The sequence below is a fragment of the Populus euphratica genome, unplaced genomic scaffold, assembly GCF_000495115.2.
Source record: "Populus euphratica unplaced genomic scaffold, PopEup_1.0 scaffold39.1, whole genome shotgun sequence".
NCBI lineage: Eukaryota > Viridiplantae > Streptophyta > Magnoliopsida > Malpighiales > Salicaceae > Populus > Populus euphratica.
The window spans coordinates 750,258-768,274 of NW_011499897.1; the positions used below are offsets into that span (position 1 = coordinate 750,258).

An 18,017-nucleotide genomic window follows, 5' to 3' on the forward strand; every position below is an offset into this window, starting at 1 on the left:
GTATTCTCTCTGTTTTTATAAGAAAATAATAATTTATCAACACATCAAACATCCTTAAATGCATTTTCTTACAGCATTAATAATTATCCTTGTAAAAAACCTCCTTTTAATTAGAATCTCATGATGGTCCTGGATGGCATCCCCCCCCCCCCTCTCTCTCTGAATGAAAATGGGTGGGCGTAGCATAAGGCCCAAGCAAGCTGGGTCATGGCCCAGGCTTGCATGGGCTGTCCAGTTTCTTTTTTTTCTTAGATTGTGTTTTTTTTTTTAAATAATTTTCATCGTCTGAACTTATCATGTTTAATTTTATTATTCTTACACGTTATGCAATATACCATAAGAATTATATTTCCTAATAATCTACTTTAATGTGATTGCTTGTATAGAAGAGTTATTATATATCATTTTTTAGTTTACACTAACATAATTCTTTTGAGGAAGAAATATTAAAAATACAAAATATGCAAAATGTGGTGGGAAATATATTTTTTCCTGCTGTGTGGGAGATATATAAAAATTTAACATCATATAAAAGAAATTATAATAAAAAATACCTATAACATATTCTGAAGATAACATCAACAAAAAGTACAAGATAAGACTATACGTGTTTTTATTGTACTCTACCTTCACCTTCAATATCAGATATAGATATAATTTAATATTTATTTCTTGTCTCTAGATACAAATTAGTCTTGTCACGAATATCTTATCTCGTACTATATTGCTTTCACTGTCTTGTCCCGAGATCTTCTTTTTTAACCAAATCCAATCCAAGGTCGTATTTGATTATGAATTAAAAGGGTAAATTTTAAAAGAAATTTTTTGAAACTTTAACATGTTTATTTCAAAATTAAATATTGATTTTTCCTCTCTTATAATCACATATTATAATTGAATTCTACCATTAAACTCCATTTGCTATATTTAATTTTAATATATTTTAAAAAAATTATTTGTCCCCACCATCACAAATAATTCGTACATATCTACAGGAATCCTTAATATTTTATCCTTCAACCATTTTTTACGCTCTATTTTTTTATTTCTTTAAAATAAAACATGATAAGAAGGGCCACAGCATGAAGAAAAGCATCAAATTGGAAATAGATTTAAAATACAGCTAATTATTTTAAAAAAGAAAGGGACTATTTAACTTAGATTTCAAATCTAGGAGGTACGAATATATAATTTACTCTGCGAACAATCTGTTAAGGTTAGAAGTCTGCTTTTAGACAAGTCTTGAAAAGCCCAACCGGCAAGCAAATCCCAGTAGCATCTACAGGCTGCTTGCTTCACGAGTTGTTTTTAGTACCAAAACCTAAAACTGAAGCCCAATGAAACTCGTTGTCAAAGGCAGCTCTCATTTTTAACACCACCAACAACAACAATAATGCCCAAAGTCCACATAGATGTTCTGTTCTCTCTCTTGCATCTTCTTCCTTCAACATCCAACGGAGCACCATTTCCAGACAACATAAATTTCAAATTTTGGCACTCCTGAAAACCAAAAATCAAGTCTTCATCTGGATTTTGAAAGACTATAAAACCCAATCACATCCCATCTCCATTATTTGATCTATAAAGTCTAATCTTCAGGTTGAATTGAAGCCAAAGTATGCAGAAATCAGGAAAGTCGGTAATGGCATGGAACGTGTTCAAGTTTTGTACAGCACTGCGTGCTCTTGGTTCCATCATGATAGTATTAGTGCTTGGCATAATTGGGGTTACATATTATGTTATTGTTGTAGCTAATTATGGTCCAGCTCTTTTTCGTGGTGGCTTGGATTCTTTTGTCGCTTTTCTTATCTTGGTTTTGTTCCATTCCTTGGTAAGTTCCACTGTCCTTTCATTTTTTTTAAAAAGGTTTTGATGTTTTGTTTTGTCACTGTTGATGTTTTATGGTTGTTGTGTTTTGTATTGCATGCAAAGGCTGAATTCCTAGGCTAATACTAGAAATGATAACCCTGCTTTGGATTGTAAGCAACCAATGCACAGATTGAGCCGGTGTTAAGAATGTTTATCATATACGAAGGAATTTTTTACATGGATTTCAAAGAGGGATTCTTTATTGCGATATTTATTTCAGGTTTTAGATGTTAGCTAGCAACATTTACCATTGTGACTGAAAACAGCTTTTTAGCAGCCACACAAATACATGTCTAGCATCGTCATATCAGTTTATATGCAATTTGGGTTTTGGCTGTTATAGATTCAATTTCGGTTAGCTCGCATGCAATTCATTTCGGTTAGCTCGTTTTGCTGAAAGAAGTAATATCTGAACTCAGTTTCCTCTAGTTCTTACTGACCAAACAAAGGACTTCCATGTTGGTTCCTTGATCTTCTCAAGTTTTTATACATCGGCTAGGATTGACCTTAAATTCAATATCTCCTGTATTTTTTTAACAAACAGCTTGCTAATGCTCGTTAACTGGCTTATTACTATTGAGAACAATTTAGGAGATGTATTGGATTATTGAGTTGTGGGACTTTGGAGAATTGTCTTTCTCTCCCATGTATAGCATCATATATGGAAGGAAACTGATGAGCACAATACCTTCACTTAACCACCCACCGAGTTGTGGCAGGCTGCCACAGGCTTCCATGTTTGCTGGATAACATCCGTGCACAGTGAATGGCTGCCAAGCCAGCTACCAATCTAAGTGGGTGGGATAATGTTGGTGAACTTATTCTGTGAACATAGTAGTGGTCCTCTATCTAAAATTGAGTTTGTCCAATAACTGTACAATGAACTCTATAATACTGAATTTCTATTAGTGGGATTTGGTTATGTAGCTGGTGATGCTATTATGGAGCTACTTCACTACTGTTCTAACTGATCCTGGTGGTGTCCCGCCAAATTGGAGGCCATCAATAGACGAGGAGAGTGGTGATGCTGATCCGTTGGTGGGATTAGGATATGAAGGCATGGATTTAGGTTTAAATCAACTGGCTACATTCGGTGAGCCAGCTAATCCACAACTACGAGTCTGTCGAAAATGCAACCAGTTTAAACCTCCCCGTTGCCATCACTGTTCTGTTTGTGAGTTTTTCTTCTTTGGGTCTACATGGTTTTCTTTTCTAGAAGCCTAGCTGCTGTTTAATCTCAACAAAAGGTAGCTTCATTTGTTAATTGTTTCAGGTGGAAGGTGTATATTGAAAATGGACCATCATTGCGTATGGGTCGTGAATTGTGTTGGGGCATTGAACTACAAGTATTTCCTTCTTTTCTTGGTATGTTAACTATCATAAGAAACTTGGGTATATTGATGCACATTCCTGAGCGGGAATGCAGATTATTTATCTCAGTGAATGGAATTATCATTGTGTACAGCTAATTCATGGTTTACCAATTTTGAAATCAACTTTCTGTATGCATAAAACATAAATTAACATCTGCGAAATGTTTTATATGCATATAACATTATCTAGACTCATCAAATCTTTTTACTCAACTTACAATAAGATACAATTGCCTTTGATGGTATCAATCGTATGCCTATATCTTCACAGCATGCATGTACGTCCTAAAGTATCACAAAAATGTTTGTGAGATAGATTCCTTGACTATAAAGAAATTGATCGTTGGCATGGTGAAAGATGGAGTTTGTACAGATAAATGTAAATTCTTGTGGCACCTGGAAGGTGTGTGTTGCTTTTGGAAGCTGTATTAGAAGCTAAATAATCTTACTTGTTCCAAATCACATTATTATGTCATAATAGTTTTAAACTTCTGATTCCATGTAAAAGCTGCTGCTTCATCTTCCCTCACCTTCCTAAATAAATTACCTGACTTCCTCTCTCTCTCTCTCTCTCTCTGACCATTGATTATATGATGTCCTCACCATTAATGAACTCTTGTTTCTCTTTTTTCATTTTGTCCTCCATTCTGTGGGTTGCAAGGCTCACAGCTTCAAGCACCAACAGGGGAAATAACTTTCTATTCCATAAATAACTGCAAATTCAAGACTTTATTTCATACCTTTGCTGTTCTGTGAGACATATGCTTGAGATAGTGTTCTTTAATAGGTTCTTGCAAGTACTCTAAATTATCTACAGATGGCTGGTGCAAATAGCCATTGAAATACATCTAAAGCACTGGTCATTCTTGCCATTTGTGCACACCTGTAACCCCTCCTCTGTTTTCTCTATTGTGGAATATCGACATGCATTGATTGCTAATAAATTATAACATCCTCTCTTTATTAAAATTTTTAATCGTATCATGCTATAAATATATCCTCTTCTCTAAAACAAACTCCCAATCTAGTTTTTGTTGCTTGTTTCTTATGCAGTTTTACACATTTCTCTTGACAACTCTTGTCACTTTATCCTTATTGAGGCTGTTTATAGCATTTTTCACTGATGGTGTAATAAATGGAACACCGGGAACCCTTGTTGCCACTTTTGTCACATTTGGTAAGTTGGAGGGAAATCTGTCTGTTTTGTCCATTTTCATTTCTTGTCCGTGTCCTTTTCTTTTTTTCTTACTTTTATCATTTGATTATTTCAGTTTTGAACTTATCATTTGCATTGAGTATTATGGGCTTCCGGGTTATGCACATATCGTTGGTATTAGGCAATACCACCACCATTGAGGTGATGCCTTTTGCTATGTTTGCTTCTTTTCTTTCCTCACATGTTACATGGGTTTTCATCTGGTGCCGCGATTAAAAGTTTATTTTCTTACTTTCAGGCATTCGAGAAGAAAACCAATCCTAAATGGCGTTATGACCTTGGTCGAAGGAAAAACTTTGAACAGGTTATTTTTGGTCCTTCCCGTTAATCTTTATCTAATCACTGTGTATGTGTGCTTGCTTCTTCATCATTTCTTTTACCTTTCAATTTATAACCATTTCATTGTATAATGAGGTTTTACACTGCACTTGCACTGCTAGAGCTGAAAAAAACCTGCGCTAGTTGCTTGCATATTTTTGAACTTTCACGAAGTAATTCCAAACCTGCAAGGACCATACTGTTCCTTGAAATTGAGGTTTGGATCGCAACATGGTATACACTTTGTGTTCCCATTACACATTTCCATAATCAGTTCCACTCTCCATCATAATTGATGATTTGATTCCTTACATGGAAAACGGCTTGTTCATCATGTCCCCATATGGACTGACATTCATCTCAGCCCGTGTTCTTATTTTGTTGAGTTTACCTTTCACTCGGGAAATTATTAGATTAGTATCTGTTATTGCAATTGGGATGACATTGACATTTCCGAAGCTGCTGGCACTTGCATGTCAAACTGCACATAGAAGCAGGTTGCACTAATGTAAGATTCAAACTTGGAAGGTTCCATGCTTTACACGGTTCTAAAGCTTCCTCATTACTGGCTTTCCATACCATATGATAACAGTTGAGAAACAAAGAGTTATTTGAGTCTGCCCCTGAATAGACTCTTGGTATTCAGATCATGTTTGCTATGATTTGTCACGGTACTTGAAATGTAGAATAGAAAAGCTTATCATAATGGCGAGTTATTGTTTTCTATGCCAGGTGTTTGGGTTGGATAAGAGATGCTGGTTCATCCCTGCTTATTCAGAAGAGGATTTGGAACGCATGCCAGTGCTTCGAGGTTTTGAATATCCAACAAGACCCGATTTGGATGGGCTCCAGCAGCACTAATGGCATCTATCAGTTTGAAGGGCATCAATCGTCGTTGAGTGCTTTGACAATCTTAAAAAAAGGCTTATTCAAAGCGGATCTGGGCGAGGAAGAAGATATAGGTATATTCGTGTAGAGGTGCGTCAATTTTGAAAAATACGTAGTGCTTGGAAGGTGTCTGTGTGCGGTTAACAACGTTGTACTCTGGACTAGCCAGTCGAAAAAATAACATAAGACTATTTTGGACTGCAATAAATTCTCTTGTTTTCCAATGCTAAAATTATTTACAAGCCCTTTTCTCTATTACCAACACTAAATGCCAGTTTCGTTCCGGGCCAGGCCTGCAACTGTACCCCCATCCCTCTAATCCCCCCCTCCAAAAAGAAAAACAAATACGAGAAAGCATTGAGGAAACCTGAAAAAGTTTCACGCATGCCTTTAGAAGAGACGACAATTAACCATTTTAAGAACGGATTGATGGTACCTAATCGTCTCATAAAAATGCAGTTCCCGAGAGAGAGAGAGAGAGAGAGAGGCGGGTACTCGCATGGAACCTAGATCAATTTTACCGAGAAGAGGTCAATTAGCTCAATACAAATGATATACAAGGCTGGACCAGAAAGAAGAGAAGCCACGTCAAATTTTGAGGGAAACCTAAAAAGACTGTTGCGGTCGATATATACAACCAAGAAATAAAGAGAGTGTATTCGGGAGGGGCCAACTACCACATCTGGCACTTCTGTTCTAGAAAGGGCGGCCGGTCGATATATACAACCAAGAAATAAAGAGTGTATTCGGGGAGGGCGGCAGTTAAGGAAAAGAGAAACAGAGCACGGAACCTCAGCCTCCATAAGACTACCGATTTTGAGAATCATGGCAACTCCGCCTAAGGTTACACACCATCGGATGATACAACATGCCTAGGGTTACACCATCGGATGACACAACATGCGCGACAGCATAACCTGGACACGCACAAACAACAATTGACACAACATGCGCGACAGCATAACCTGTGCAACACGCACAAACAATTGAATCGAAATCCAGGACCAGCAACACCTTTATGCATTCAAAAAATAAAAGCACTTGTGAAAACCATATTGCAGTTTCAATCATCATAACAGGCTTTCCTAAAGGATGGCATTCTCCGTCGAGTAAGATTTAATTTTTTTCAGTGCCATAGTGCAACATAGCAAATCAAAGCGAAATGGGGCAATTACCATATTTCAACGAGATAATGTAGTAATAGCAAGGCAGCATTGCATATGGCATCAAACAAGCTTGTGCCAATAAGAAGTTATCCTTCCTACTATTGACATTCAGTAAATGCGGGTTAGATGAGACCACTGCAGAAAGCTGGCTGCATTGAGGAGAAAATGTACAACAATCCTGACCCTGTATTCTCATTTTTTGTGTAATGACTAAAGGCAATTGCAACTACACCATTTACAACGATTAATCTGGATAACTGCAACTGTATACTCCCTTTCAGCTCCTTTTAAGCAAAAATCAAGCCAGGTACTTAAACATGTTTGGGTTTTCCTTGTCTCTTTCTAAATAATCTCGGGAGATCAGATCTTCTATCCGCTTCTTGATAGCTTTAATGTCAGGCTGCATATTACAATCCATCGGTTATCATACAAGGATATGTAGATTACATAAAAGAAAGGTCTTCTAATATTGAGGATACCCCTCGATATCTTTTTATTGACAGCAGCAATGCTACTAGCCTCCTAATCCTCACTCAGTGAGATTTAGGTGGATTTTTCAAAAAAGGCTAACTACGCATATTCAGAAAGAAGTATCATAGCAGAGTAGAAAAACTCATGTTCTATCTACAGGTATCATGCTTGCAAATGTCAGGGTTCTATTAATTCATAAGAGCATCCGCTCTATCTAAGAACCAGAAAGTAAGATTTTCTTGAAAGCTATCCCCTCACTGGACCAACAGGGCTATAGCATTTTCTAATCTTGATACGAGTCATAAAATTAAACACAGGCCCCAGATCCTCCCATTATATTTGTCAGCTTCTCTAAACTTCGTCTGATAAATTTGAAGGGAAGTGTATGCCATACCTTGAACATGAGATTCAACTGCTCAACACACTCCAAGACAAGCTGTTGATGACCCAACACTTTCCGACTCTTCATGATGCGCACAATTGCAGCATCAATAGCATACCGTCTGTCTTTGTCGACATCTTCAACAACCTTCTTTCTTTCATCAACAAGTGGAAGAGGAACCTAAGTTGCACCATTTCAAGTATTTAATATCCAGAGTATATACCCCAACCCCAAATGTGAAAAGGCAATAGTGTCAGTGACCTATTTCACAGGCAGTTGGTAGTAAAACATCAAAATATAATTGACAGTAGAGAGTCTTAAGAGACTGCCATACTTTGATCCTCCTCATCCTATCATTGAACTTGTGATTGAACTCAAAGTAATCATTTTGGATAACAGTCTTTGTGTTTGGCTCCTTGCTAAGGATTTTATACTTGCCACATGACAGGGAATGAAGCAATCTAGGCAAGTCATCATCACTCAAGTTTGACTGGGTCATAATCTCTGAGTAACTGAGTTTGTCTGAAGTATTAAAAAGCATCAGGAGACAAGCCTGTAGAAGATAGACAGGAATCAAATAATCAGAACCAAAAATCTCAATCCAATAATGATGGAAAAATATATGCAAATCATCCCTCCACTATCCTACGAAGGTAGGTTTGATACTGTACCTGGTAGGTCGTCACAACCAGCTCAATAGTTTTCTGGTCAAACTTGGCATTAATGTGGCAAGATCCCAAAGAGTAAATCCATGTTAGTTTTCTGTGCTTGCTCTTCAGGTCATAGAACTCCTTGAAAACTTCCACTCCCCTAGCCTGAAACAAAAGGTTCCAAAATGTTCATTTTGAAGAAAAAGGACAAGAAATTCTGTTTTTGATTCTCTGCCAGATTACCATTACGTCACAAATACAGAAAAAACCCTACTGTCTAATATGCAAATGTAAATCCTTACCATTTCTGCAGGTAGGTTGATATCAGAGGATTTATATGTTGGCCAGTACCCAGTTGTGAGAACATTTACTTGCAAATCAATCCCCGGACGTGTGGATGGGTTATTGGCAAGATACTCATCAAAGCTTGACTGATGTTCCTTTGCCAATTGCAAATCTGTGACCTGGAAAAGAAACACAAAAGAGACAATTTATCACCACAGTTACATGGACACATTGACAAACATTATACCAGTGCCCCCAGCTCACCATTCCTTCCATCTTTGAGGTAAATTGTCCACCACATTGCTGCTTCAATTTTGACAGTATACTCCTTTCATGTTCATCGTTAGCACTCCGATCAAAAAGAAGTCGACGGGCAAGTTTTTTCCTGGAGAAAGAAAAAAAAAAGGGAATATAAATCAAGTATACTAATGACTGAATAAGAAATGGTACAAACAACAAACATATGAAATGAATGGCAGAGATCAGTCCTACCTATAAAATTCAGCAAAAAGGTCCTTGTCACTAATAAATGCAAGCAGCTTAACCACCTAGAGAAATCCACCACAATTCAAAGCCATAATCAGTAATAGGTCTCAATATATCACCCCGAGAAATCCATCAGACTCCAATGATTTGCAAATTAATTAAAATCCTTTGCAAGGTCACCTTCTCCAATGTTTCTTCAATGGCTTCGTCACTTAGTTTCTCACTTCCACCCTTTCGGAGGATAGTGTCACAAAAGGTTGCCAGTAGTTCAGCACTTGAGCTCCCAGCAACTGTTTTATTGCAAAAGATCTCAAAAGCCTCTTTCATGGCCTATTTAACAACCCAAAAAGGAGAGCAAACATGTTAGACAAAATGACAAAACAAAACTTGAAGAGCCGGAATATGTTGTCTGCCACCAACCTTGTGAAACAATGTGTGGTTTTGAAAACAAGCAGTCACATAAGTCATGTATTTATCATGCAGCTCAATTATCTTTCGAATGAGAACCTGAAATCAATCCATCAAGTCAATTATTTGACCTTCCCAATTATCAATAGGTATCTAAAGCATAGAAGGCAAAAGATTTACTTGTTCCTGAACACCACCATTTGCAGCCTGTGGAAGCAAAAACCACCTTTAGCACCACAATTAACAATTGAAAAAAAGATACATCTAACTTATATATATATTGAATCTGAAGTTGCATTATTAAAAAATAGCTGTGGAAATATGGAGTCAGCATTACAACCTCAAGAGTAACAGCTCTAAATGTTTTCCCGTATAACCATAAAAAAGAGTCAGCAGAAATGTAAAAGACACACTATCATAACTACAAGACTAGTGTTGTCCTCCCCCAACTACTATAGTGCTTATAAGAATGGTCAAAATCACATGAAAAATGCAAAAACTCTTGGTGAACACACATAATATAATTTTAACACATGTAGCAAGCAACTAAAATGATGCTAGAATGCCAATTTAGATCAAGCAATGCAAAGAATAAAATCACGGCAACAAACCTGGCTACTCGCAGCGTCTTCTGCCTGCTGGATCAAGGCTGTTCCTTCAGCAGTAATATGCTATCCAAAGCACAAAAAGAGGGTAGGTTGTTGAGAATTGTGGGAAGGATCAGTAATAAAAAAAAATACATGATAAAAGGGCTCTTTTGGTAGCAAAATAACAAAAACAAAGGATGCCAACCAACCTGCTTGAATACATTAGAAACAGGTTCCAAGCCATGGGTAACCTTATGATAAAGCCTAAACATCCTGGATAGATCTTCCACCTGACAAGGTGTAACCGGGAATATATTATTATTTGCAGTATATGACACAACGACCAGTAAGAATCAGGACTTGAAGCAACGCCAAACCAACATTTACCTTGTCATCTCTGAGCAATGCACGAACTCCAGAATGTTCCTTCTCTAGCAGTTGATTTGCATTGACCACCAATAACTCATGTTGCACTTTCTACATAACATGTCACTATTTATTAGTCTACAATCTATTCATAAAAAAAAAACCCAAGACAGTAAGGTCATGGCATCCAAGTAAAAGGAATAATAACAAGATTCCTTGTCCTCCCCAAGTGTGCTAAACAGCAAATACAGGGACAGGGAACAAGATGAGATAAATTTTTATTTTATAGCTTCCTTTAACAGTTTAGTTAGCTGATTACCATTAGGCAGAGACACAGCATGTAATCAAAACAAAACTATGTATGTGCATAACACATGGTATATGTGAGAACAGGTATGATAAATGAGCAAATACATATTTTTCAGCACAGAAAAGGAAGAAACCAATAATCTTGTGCATGTGATATGTAGCCAACTAACCTCCACTAATTTTATCTCACTGCTTGAATGCAAGTAGTGAGAAACTCTATCTCTCTCTCTCTTCAAGCATTCCTCAGCCTGCAAGTCCACAAACAGTGTTTAGGATAAAAAATGTTAATCATAAAACAACTAGGAAGACCCATGCAAATAAATTCTTGCCTTTATCATGTAATCTGGACAAGAATCCTCTCGGATCCAGTTTGCTGCTTTAACAGAATAGTAAGCACCAGTACCTTGAAGCATGTGTGCTTCAAAATCATCTGCATAATGATCCATTTGTGACATTCCAATCTCAACGTATATATCTAAAACATTCTTTAGCAGTGCTCTGTCTATCTGTTCCCCATCACGTTCTTTACCAATCTGGCCAACATACAATAATTTCAACTTTGTTATTAGGAGGAATTGAATCTCACTGCCTAAAGAAGCAAAAAAGTTCAAGTAACTTACCACATCAAGCACAGCATCCTTGGCTTGACTATGCACTTCCTGATAAACCTGAAAAAATGAAAATTGATAACAAAATCATTTAAATTATCTCTGAAACAGGAAAATGAGTAATCCAAATGATGGTTAGAGAAAATGAAGCAGTCAAAGGAATTAGCAAACCAGATCACGGAAGCAAGTCAGTCCAACTTCATTAAGTGGTGGAAGTGACCTCCGAGCAATGAAGTAACGGTCAAGATAATTGAAGAAGCGTGACAACCACCTAACCATAATTTTATGATTAACCCATCTTTTTACAAGCTCCCTCAGCATAAACTCATCATGTTTCTCCCTTATTGACGGTAATACCTGATAAGGAAAACATAACTATGAATGTTAAACAGTAAAAAAGGCCAAAAAGTTGAATTATTCATTAGGATAAGCCAAACAAACTGGCCATTGATAAAACGATACTGCTGAAACTTCTTTAATAGATAAAACTAAAACCCAGGGATACACTGCAAGAACAAACCACCCATACCCCACCCTCAATTTACAAGATCATTGAACTGAAGAGAGTTTTATATTGCAGTGATAGATGCAACATGGCATAACAAAATAACTCATTGTACACTGCACCAAACAGCTGTTGATTTAGAACTAACATCACCAGACATCATTGTTTTGTAGCTTTACTTTTTTGCATTGTAAATGGAAAGAAAAGACCTTATCCAGCGAATCATACAATGCAGGCATTGACAATAACAATGTCTAGAGGAAAGCGGTTATACTTGCATGATGATAACTGATAAACATGGACCAAACAGAAAATTGAAGAGAAAAAAACAGATGCCAATCCTCCTCACCGTGGAGTTAATATATACTTGAAAAGCTTCCCTATACTTGTCATAAAGCTGTTGAGAATAATCATTAGGTGGCTTCTGAGTACACATATTGTAGATAGTTCTGAAGTGTTGACAATAAAGAAAGATTAGAACGTTTGCAAGAATCTTCTAACCATTTCATCAAAACAACGTTAATAAAAAAGAAAAGGAAATATACGTGTAAAGCATCATATATTCTTCGGAGCTGAATTGCTCTAGTGATCCATCCAGGATCCCCTTAAGCTTTGAGATCCCATTCTGCATATATTCCCATCCCTCCTCAAGTTCGGTAGTCTTGCGATCCTTACTCATGATGAATATTCTGTTAAAACATAAAGAAGATTATCAAAACCCTCACCCACGAATTAAAAAGTTAAAGACTCGACCCCGCTCGTCATAATGCCGATCTTTTCAATCCTTTTTGCAGAACAAAAACATCAATCCAGGTCCAAACCAGTAGTTACAGAAAAAGTGTGTGCAGTTTAGCAGTGCTGAACAAAACAAAACAAACAAACAATCAAAAAATAAAAACCCCAAGATATTATTAAATCAAAACACAAAAATATTAACAATGGTTCATAGCCATAAACCATCCAGAACAATAAAATAATGAAAAATCCGCAAAAAAGAATCAATCAAAATGCAAGAACATAAAACCTGGGATTGGAATTAAACAGTAACAATAAAGAAACAAACAAACTCTAAAATCAAATCAAGACTCTAAAAATGGAAGCCTGAGATGAAAAGCTCGACTGGAAAACAAATACTCCAATCACAACCAATATTGCTTGTCAGAATCGGTAAAATCATTCAATGCATAACAAAAAAACAACAAAAACAAAGCCGGCTAGCAAACCCTAAATATTGAGAGGGGCGTACCAGACGGGGATTGAAAACAATGGCGAGAGAAATCAGGTTAGAGGTTTTTTTCCTTATGATTGAGAGAATTTGAGAGACAGTAACCCTTATAATCTGTTCTGTATAGAGAGAGGAATTTTGGAGAAGGGAGGGTTTCCTGGGATGTTCTCCCTTCTTTCTGCTATGGAGAGAGGTTGAAAAAAGAGAGAAGGGATGCATGTACAAGCGGCCTGGGAAGTTTTAATAATCAGTGTACCACTCGGAGCAGAGTACATACATCTCGGATGGTGTTTTATTATTTGTTTAAGGATTTTACAATTATTTATATATTTTAAATCTTATATTCTTATGATTTAATCAATTTGTCAATTAAATGTTTTTTTAAAGATAAAGGAGGCGGGGAATCTTTGAAACAACAAAAAAACTACAAGTTGAGGATGGTTAATGCTCGTCGGGAGACTTTTCCAAATATTTTATTATAAAGAGACCAATAAATTAGTTTTTATGGCATAGAAATTTATAAGTCACTCTTTATTATTAATGTGATATTTTAGAGTGTAGTAATAATTATTTTTTAAATATTTTTTTATATTTTTAATATGAATACATTGAAAAATTAAATATATAAGAAATAATAATTTTAGATAAAAAGTTAATAAATTTTGCCCAATCGCAATAGGGGCTGAGTTTTTTGTTTGATAAAATTTGATTTTTGATAGGAAATGATGATCTAAAATGTATTGTCATCAAACGTTCGATATTTTATTCTGTTTTAAGTTGGACCATGCCTTGTAGATTTCAATCTGTTTGATCTATCTCCTGATTTTTTTCTTTTTTTCCATTTTTCTTATCAAATATGCATCTTTGTATTTGCTTGATTGTAGACTTGCTGGCATGTCCGATTTCTTTAGTATTAAGTAATCCTCTGAAACAGGGATGATGCTTTATAATTTTTTTATATGTTATTTTAGATAGCTATAGTTTTTTTTTGTTTTTTTAATATTATATTAGTTAAAAATTCAGTTTTGTGATTTTTTATTTAAAATATTGTTTTTTAATATTAAATTAGTTAAAAATTTAGTTTTGTGATTTTTTATTTAAAATATTATGAGTTATTACAGTATTTTTATATAGTTTTTTTTTTGTTTTTTTCTATTTTTTTTCATAAAATTATCTTTATTGATTTTATTTTTTAATATTGAGTTGATTAAAAAAAATTTTGAATAATTTTTTTCTTTAAAACATTGTAAATTGTTACAGTGTTTCCAACATGGTTTTTTACGTTATGATTTTTTTAAAAATTGCTTATCAATTTTTTTATTTTGTTTTTTCCCCTAATTTTTTTCTATTATTGCCTTTTTTTTTACATAAAATTATTTTTGTTGATTTTATTTTTTTAATATTTAGTTGATTATGAATTACAATTGTAGTTTTTCTCATAAAACATTATGAATTACTAAAGTGTTTTTCCACGTCGGGTTTTTTTTATAATTTTGTTCAAAATTATATTTATTAATTTTATTTTTTTAATATGAAATTGGTTGAGAATTTAACTTTATAATTTTAAAAAAACATTATGGATTACTATAGCGTTCCTCCATGTGATTTTTTTTCTTGTTTATTTTTTTATAATTTTTTTATAAATTATCTTTGTCAATTTTATTTTTTAATATTAAACTGGTTAAGAATTGTAATTACAATGTATAGAGAAAGTATTGTAAGTCTCCTCTCAAATTACCATGTATTTCTATAATATTTTTTTTATAAATTTTTGTAGTCTTCTCTCAAATTACTATGTATTGCTATAATATTTTCTTCATACTTTTTGTTTTTTATATTTTTTTCTAAGATTATATATATATTTTTTTAATATTAAGTTAGTTAAGAATTACAATTATAAATAAAACTAAATTATATGGAGTAAACACTGTACTTTTCCTTAAAAAATATTATAAACTGTTATAATGTTTTTGTATATTTGTTTTTCTATTTTTTTGTTATAATTTTTTATAAAATTATTTTTTATTAATTTTATTTTTTTAATATTTATTTATAATCATAACACCATAAAATATATTTCTCTCATAAACATGCGGTAATGTACCGGCATGCTATCTAGTTTTTTAAATAACTAATGAGATTCGAGTTAAATTTAGGACATGTTTGGAAATCAATTTATTTATTTATTTATTTTATTTTTAAAAAAATAAATTTTTTTATTTTTTATTATTTTAATATATTTACATTAAAAGTATATTTTTTTTAATAAAAAATATTCATTATCATATTTTCAAGATAGTCGTAAGGTGATCGTTGGCCGTATATACTTATAATGGTGTCCAGGTGATTATTAAAACCATCCTGGCTAGGGGCCTGAATCTAAGCCCTGAGCTAGGCTAGCGTAGATAAGTTAAGGGTATCCTGGTTGTTCGAGCTATAAAAGGATAAGCCCAGTGCGTACCAGTGGGATGACCTCAAGGTTTGACATGGTGATCTTTTTTTTTAAATAAGACGTTTAGGCGCTGTTTATTTCATAAAAAAATATTTTTTCAATTTTTTCAGCGCTTTTATTATTACCGAGGTTTAACAATAAAAAACATTTTATGATTAAGAAAAAAAATTAATTTAATTTTTTTAAAAATATATTTTTTTATTTTAAAATAAAATACTTTTAAATTTTATAAAAAAATTAAAAATATTTTATAATTTATTGATTATATCAAATTTAGTATTTGATCATTTTAATTTTTTATATATATATATATATATTATTTTGAATATTTTTTTAATTTATCTTTTTAAAATTCAATTTTTACATTAATTGTTATTTTTTTAATTTTGATTATTATTATTTTTTGTTCTTAAAATTTTTCATTTACAATTTTTGGTCACTAATTTTTTACTATTATTTATTATATTTTAAATAATTTCATTGTATTTCAACTTTTTTATTTAATAGCTTTACTCTTCATTTTTTTATTACTATTTATTTTAATAAAAATAATTTATAAAATTATAATTATTTTTTTAACTTCATTCTCCTTTAACTTTTGTACATGTCATATTTCATCCTTAATTTTTTAATAAATTTTTTAAAAATAAATTATTTTTAGCTTATTTTTAATAATATAGTTAAATACTATAAAATATTTTTTAATTTATTTATTATAATAATATCAAATATAAAAAAATAATTTACTTTTCATCAACCTACTTTCTATTAAAATGCCTTTTCTTAAGAAAATATCTTGCACCAAATAAAAAGCTTTGATGAAAACCCATGGGATAAACCAACCCCACGTAAAACTACCATACCTGTATATACTATCAACTTGCCACCAACAACGCTCCATGGGCTCTCCACGTGTTCTTCATGGCAAAACTCAGGGGTTAATTGTCTCAGACGTCCTCCTACTTTTATAATTGTTTTAATATCACCCCCCAATCTAATTTTATTAGTTTGACCCTCCCGCTTGAAATTCACTACTTATAATCAAGCCCCTCTATCGGTCCATCCAATTTTAGACATTAAATACTTATGAAGACTGATTTGGTAACTCACCGCTCATCTCTCTCATGTTTCTTTTTATTTATTGAACCGTTCTTAATTTCTAGTTATAAAATGAAAATGAAAATTTTAAATCTATACATAAAAATGATAAAGAAAAAACAAAAGAAGAAAATCGTAACAACAAAGCCTGTCCAATACTTTCTCGAATACAAAAATAACTTTTTGTATACCATAATCAGACAACAACTTGTCATTCTATGTCGAGCTTGATAAGAACAAACGATAATATATTTTCAAATAACCTTGTAAATCAATAAAAAACCCATTTTCAAATAATAAAAGATGAGATCCGCGTATCAGTTAAAAAGGGATAAAAAATAGTTTTTCAATAGATAATTTTTTTTAAAAGTTATTTTAAAAAAAAACTCTGAAAAGGTTTAGCTAAGATAGGTTCTTACATGTAAATGATAATATTTACAATGAAGTTGAATTGTGTTTTCAAAAAAATTTAGGTTTTTTTAATTTTAAATTAATTTTTTAGTATTTTTTTATTTTTTTAATACGCTAATGTATAAAAAAAATTAATAAAAAATATTATTTTAATATATTTTTAAGTAAAAAATACTTTAAAAAATAATATTTATTATATTTTTAAACCTGCTTCCATCATTAATAGCCGTTACAAGTACATTTTTGTGTTTGCTGTTTTCTTTACAGGTTTATTAATAAATAATACAATTCCACTCAACATTAAATTTCAATTTTATAGTTAGATATACATGAGCATAGAATTAATGACACCAGCAAAAATAATAAAAAAATAAAACACAGGTTGAAGAAAAATAATAAAATAAATAATAAATGTGAAAAGAACTGGCATTGAAATTATTTTTTTTAATGTAAACTTGTTTGAGAGTGTAATTATAGTTATTTTTTAAATAATTTCTGTGTTAAAATATACATTAATATTTTTTTTTTAAAAAAATTATTTTTGATATAAATATATCAAAATAATTTAAAAATATTAAAATTATATTAATTTAAAATAAATAAAAATATAAAAAAATTAAAATTTTTAAAATACTTTTAAAACCCGTGAACAACCAGTCTCATATCTATATTAACTTAGCATGACCCGTAATTAATCACGCAGAGTTTCAAGTTGCCACAGACCGAGCACACAGGGACGTCCCGCAAACACCATCATGTATAAATTAATGTTAAGGAACCTTCACGTGGCACTTGACATATTAATTTTATCGGTCTATTTTAATTTCAACATATAAAAAACAAAGCTAACCTATTTATAGCTTCATCATTAATCAAATATTTCATCGGGAGCTTTGATACCGAAAATAAAATTAATATACTATACACTGTCACCCTTAACCAGT

The 18,017-nt window shown here is 32.8% G+C and overlaps 3 protein-coding genes across 3 annotated transcripts; 1 reads left to right on the top strand and 2 right to left on the bottom strand.

Moving 5' to 3' along the window:
- Positions 1-1,245: 1,245 nt before the first annotated feature.
- On the top strand, positions 1,246-5,919 carry LOC105132229 (probable protein S-acyltransferase 14). Its single transcript, XM_011035589.1, has 7 exons — positions 1,246-1,831; positions 2,797-3,043; positions 3,143-3,234; positions 4,296-4,419; positions 4,514-4,599; positions 4,697-4,762; positions 5,509-5,919. Exons 1-7 carry the CDS (start codon positions 1,619-1,621, stop codon positions 5,635-5,637), a joined length of 957 nt encoding a protein of 318 aa, XP_011033891.1. The 5' UTR covers positions 1,246-1,618; the 3' UTR covers positions 5,638-5,919.
- Positions 5,901-7,044, bottom strand: LOC105132302 (uncharacterized). Its single transcript, XM_011035712.1, has 4 exons — positions 6,840-7,044; positions 6,537-6,581; positions 6,342-6,502; positions 5,901-5,990 (listed from the first exon to the last, which is right to left on the bottom strand). Exons 1-4 carry the CDS (start codon positions 7,024-7,026, stop codon positions 5,901-5,903), a joined length of 483 nt encoding a protein of 160 aa, XP_011034014.1. The 5' UTR covers positions 7,027-7,044.
- On the bottom strand, positions 6,816-13,370 carry LOC105132230 (cullin-1-like). The gene is made up of 20 exons (XM_011035590.1): positions 13,134-13,370; positions 12,433-12,576; positions 12,237-12,336; positions 11,554-11,739; positions 11,395-11,442; positions 11,104-11,307; positions 10,945-11,022; positions 10,487-10,576; positions 10,309-10,389; positions 10,124-10,183; positions 9,693-9,719; positions 9,525-9,611; positions 9,285-9,434; positions 9,111-9,166; positions 8,883-9,003; positions 8,636-8,797; positions 8,355-8,498; positions 8,018-8,236; positions 7,696-7,863; positions 6,816-7,230 (listed from the first exon to the last, which is right to left on the bottom strand). The coding sequence occupies exons 2-20, from the start codon at positions 12,564-12,566 to the stop codon at positions 7,129-7,131; spliced, it is 2,217 nt and encodes a 738-aa protein (XP_011033892.1). The 5' UTR covers positions 12,567-12,576; positions 13,134-13,370; the 3' UTR covers positions 6,816-7,128.
- Between the last annotated feature and the right edge of the window lie 4,647 nt (positions 13,371-18,017).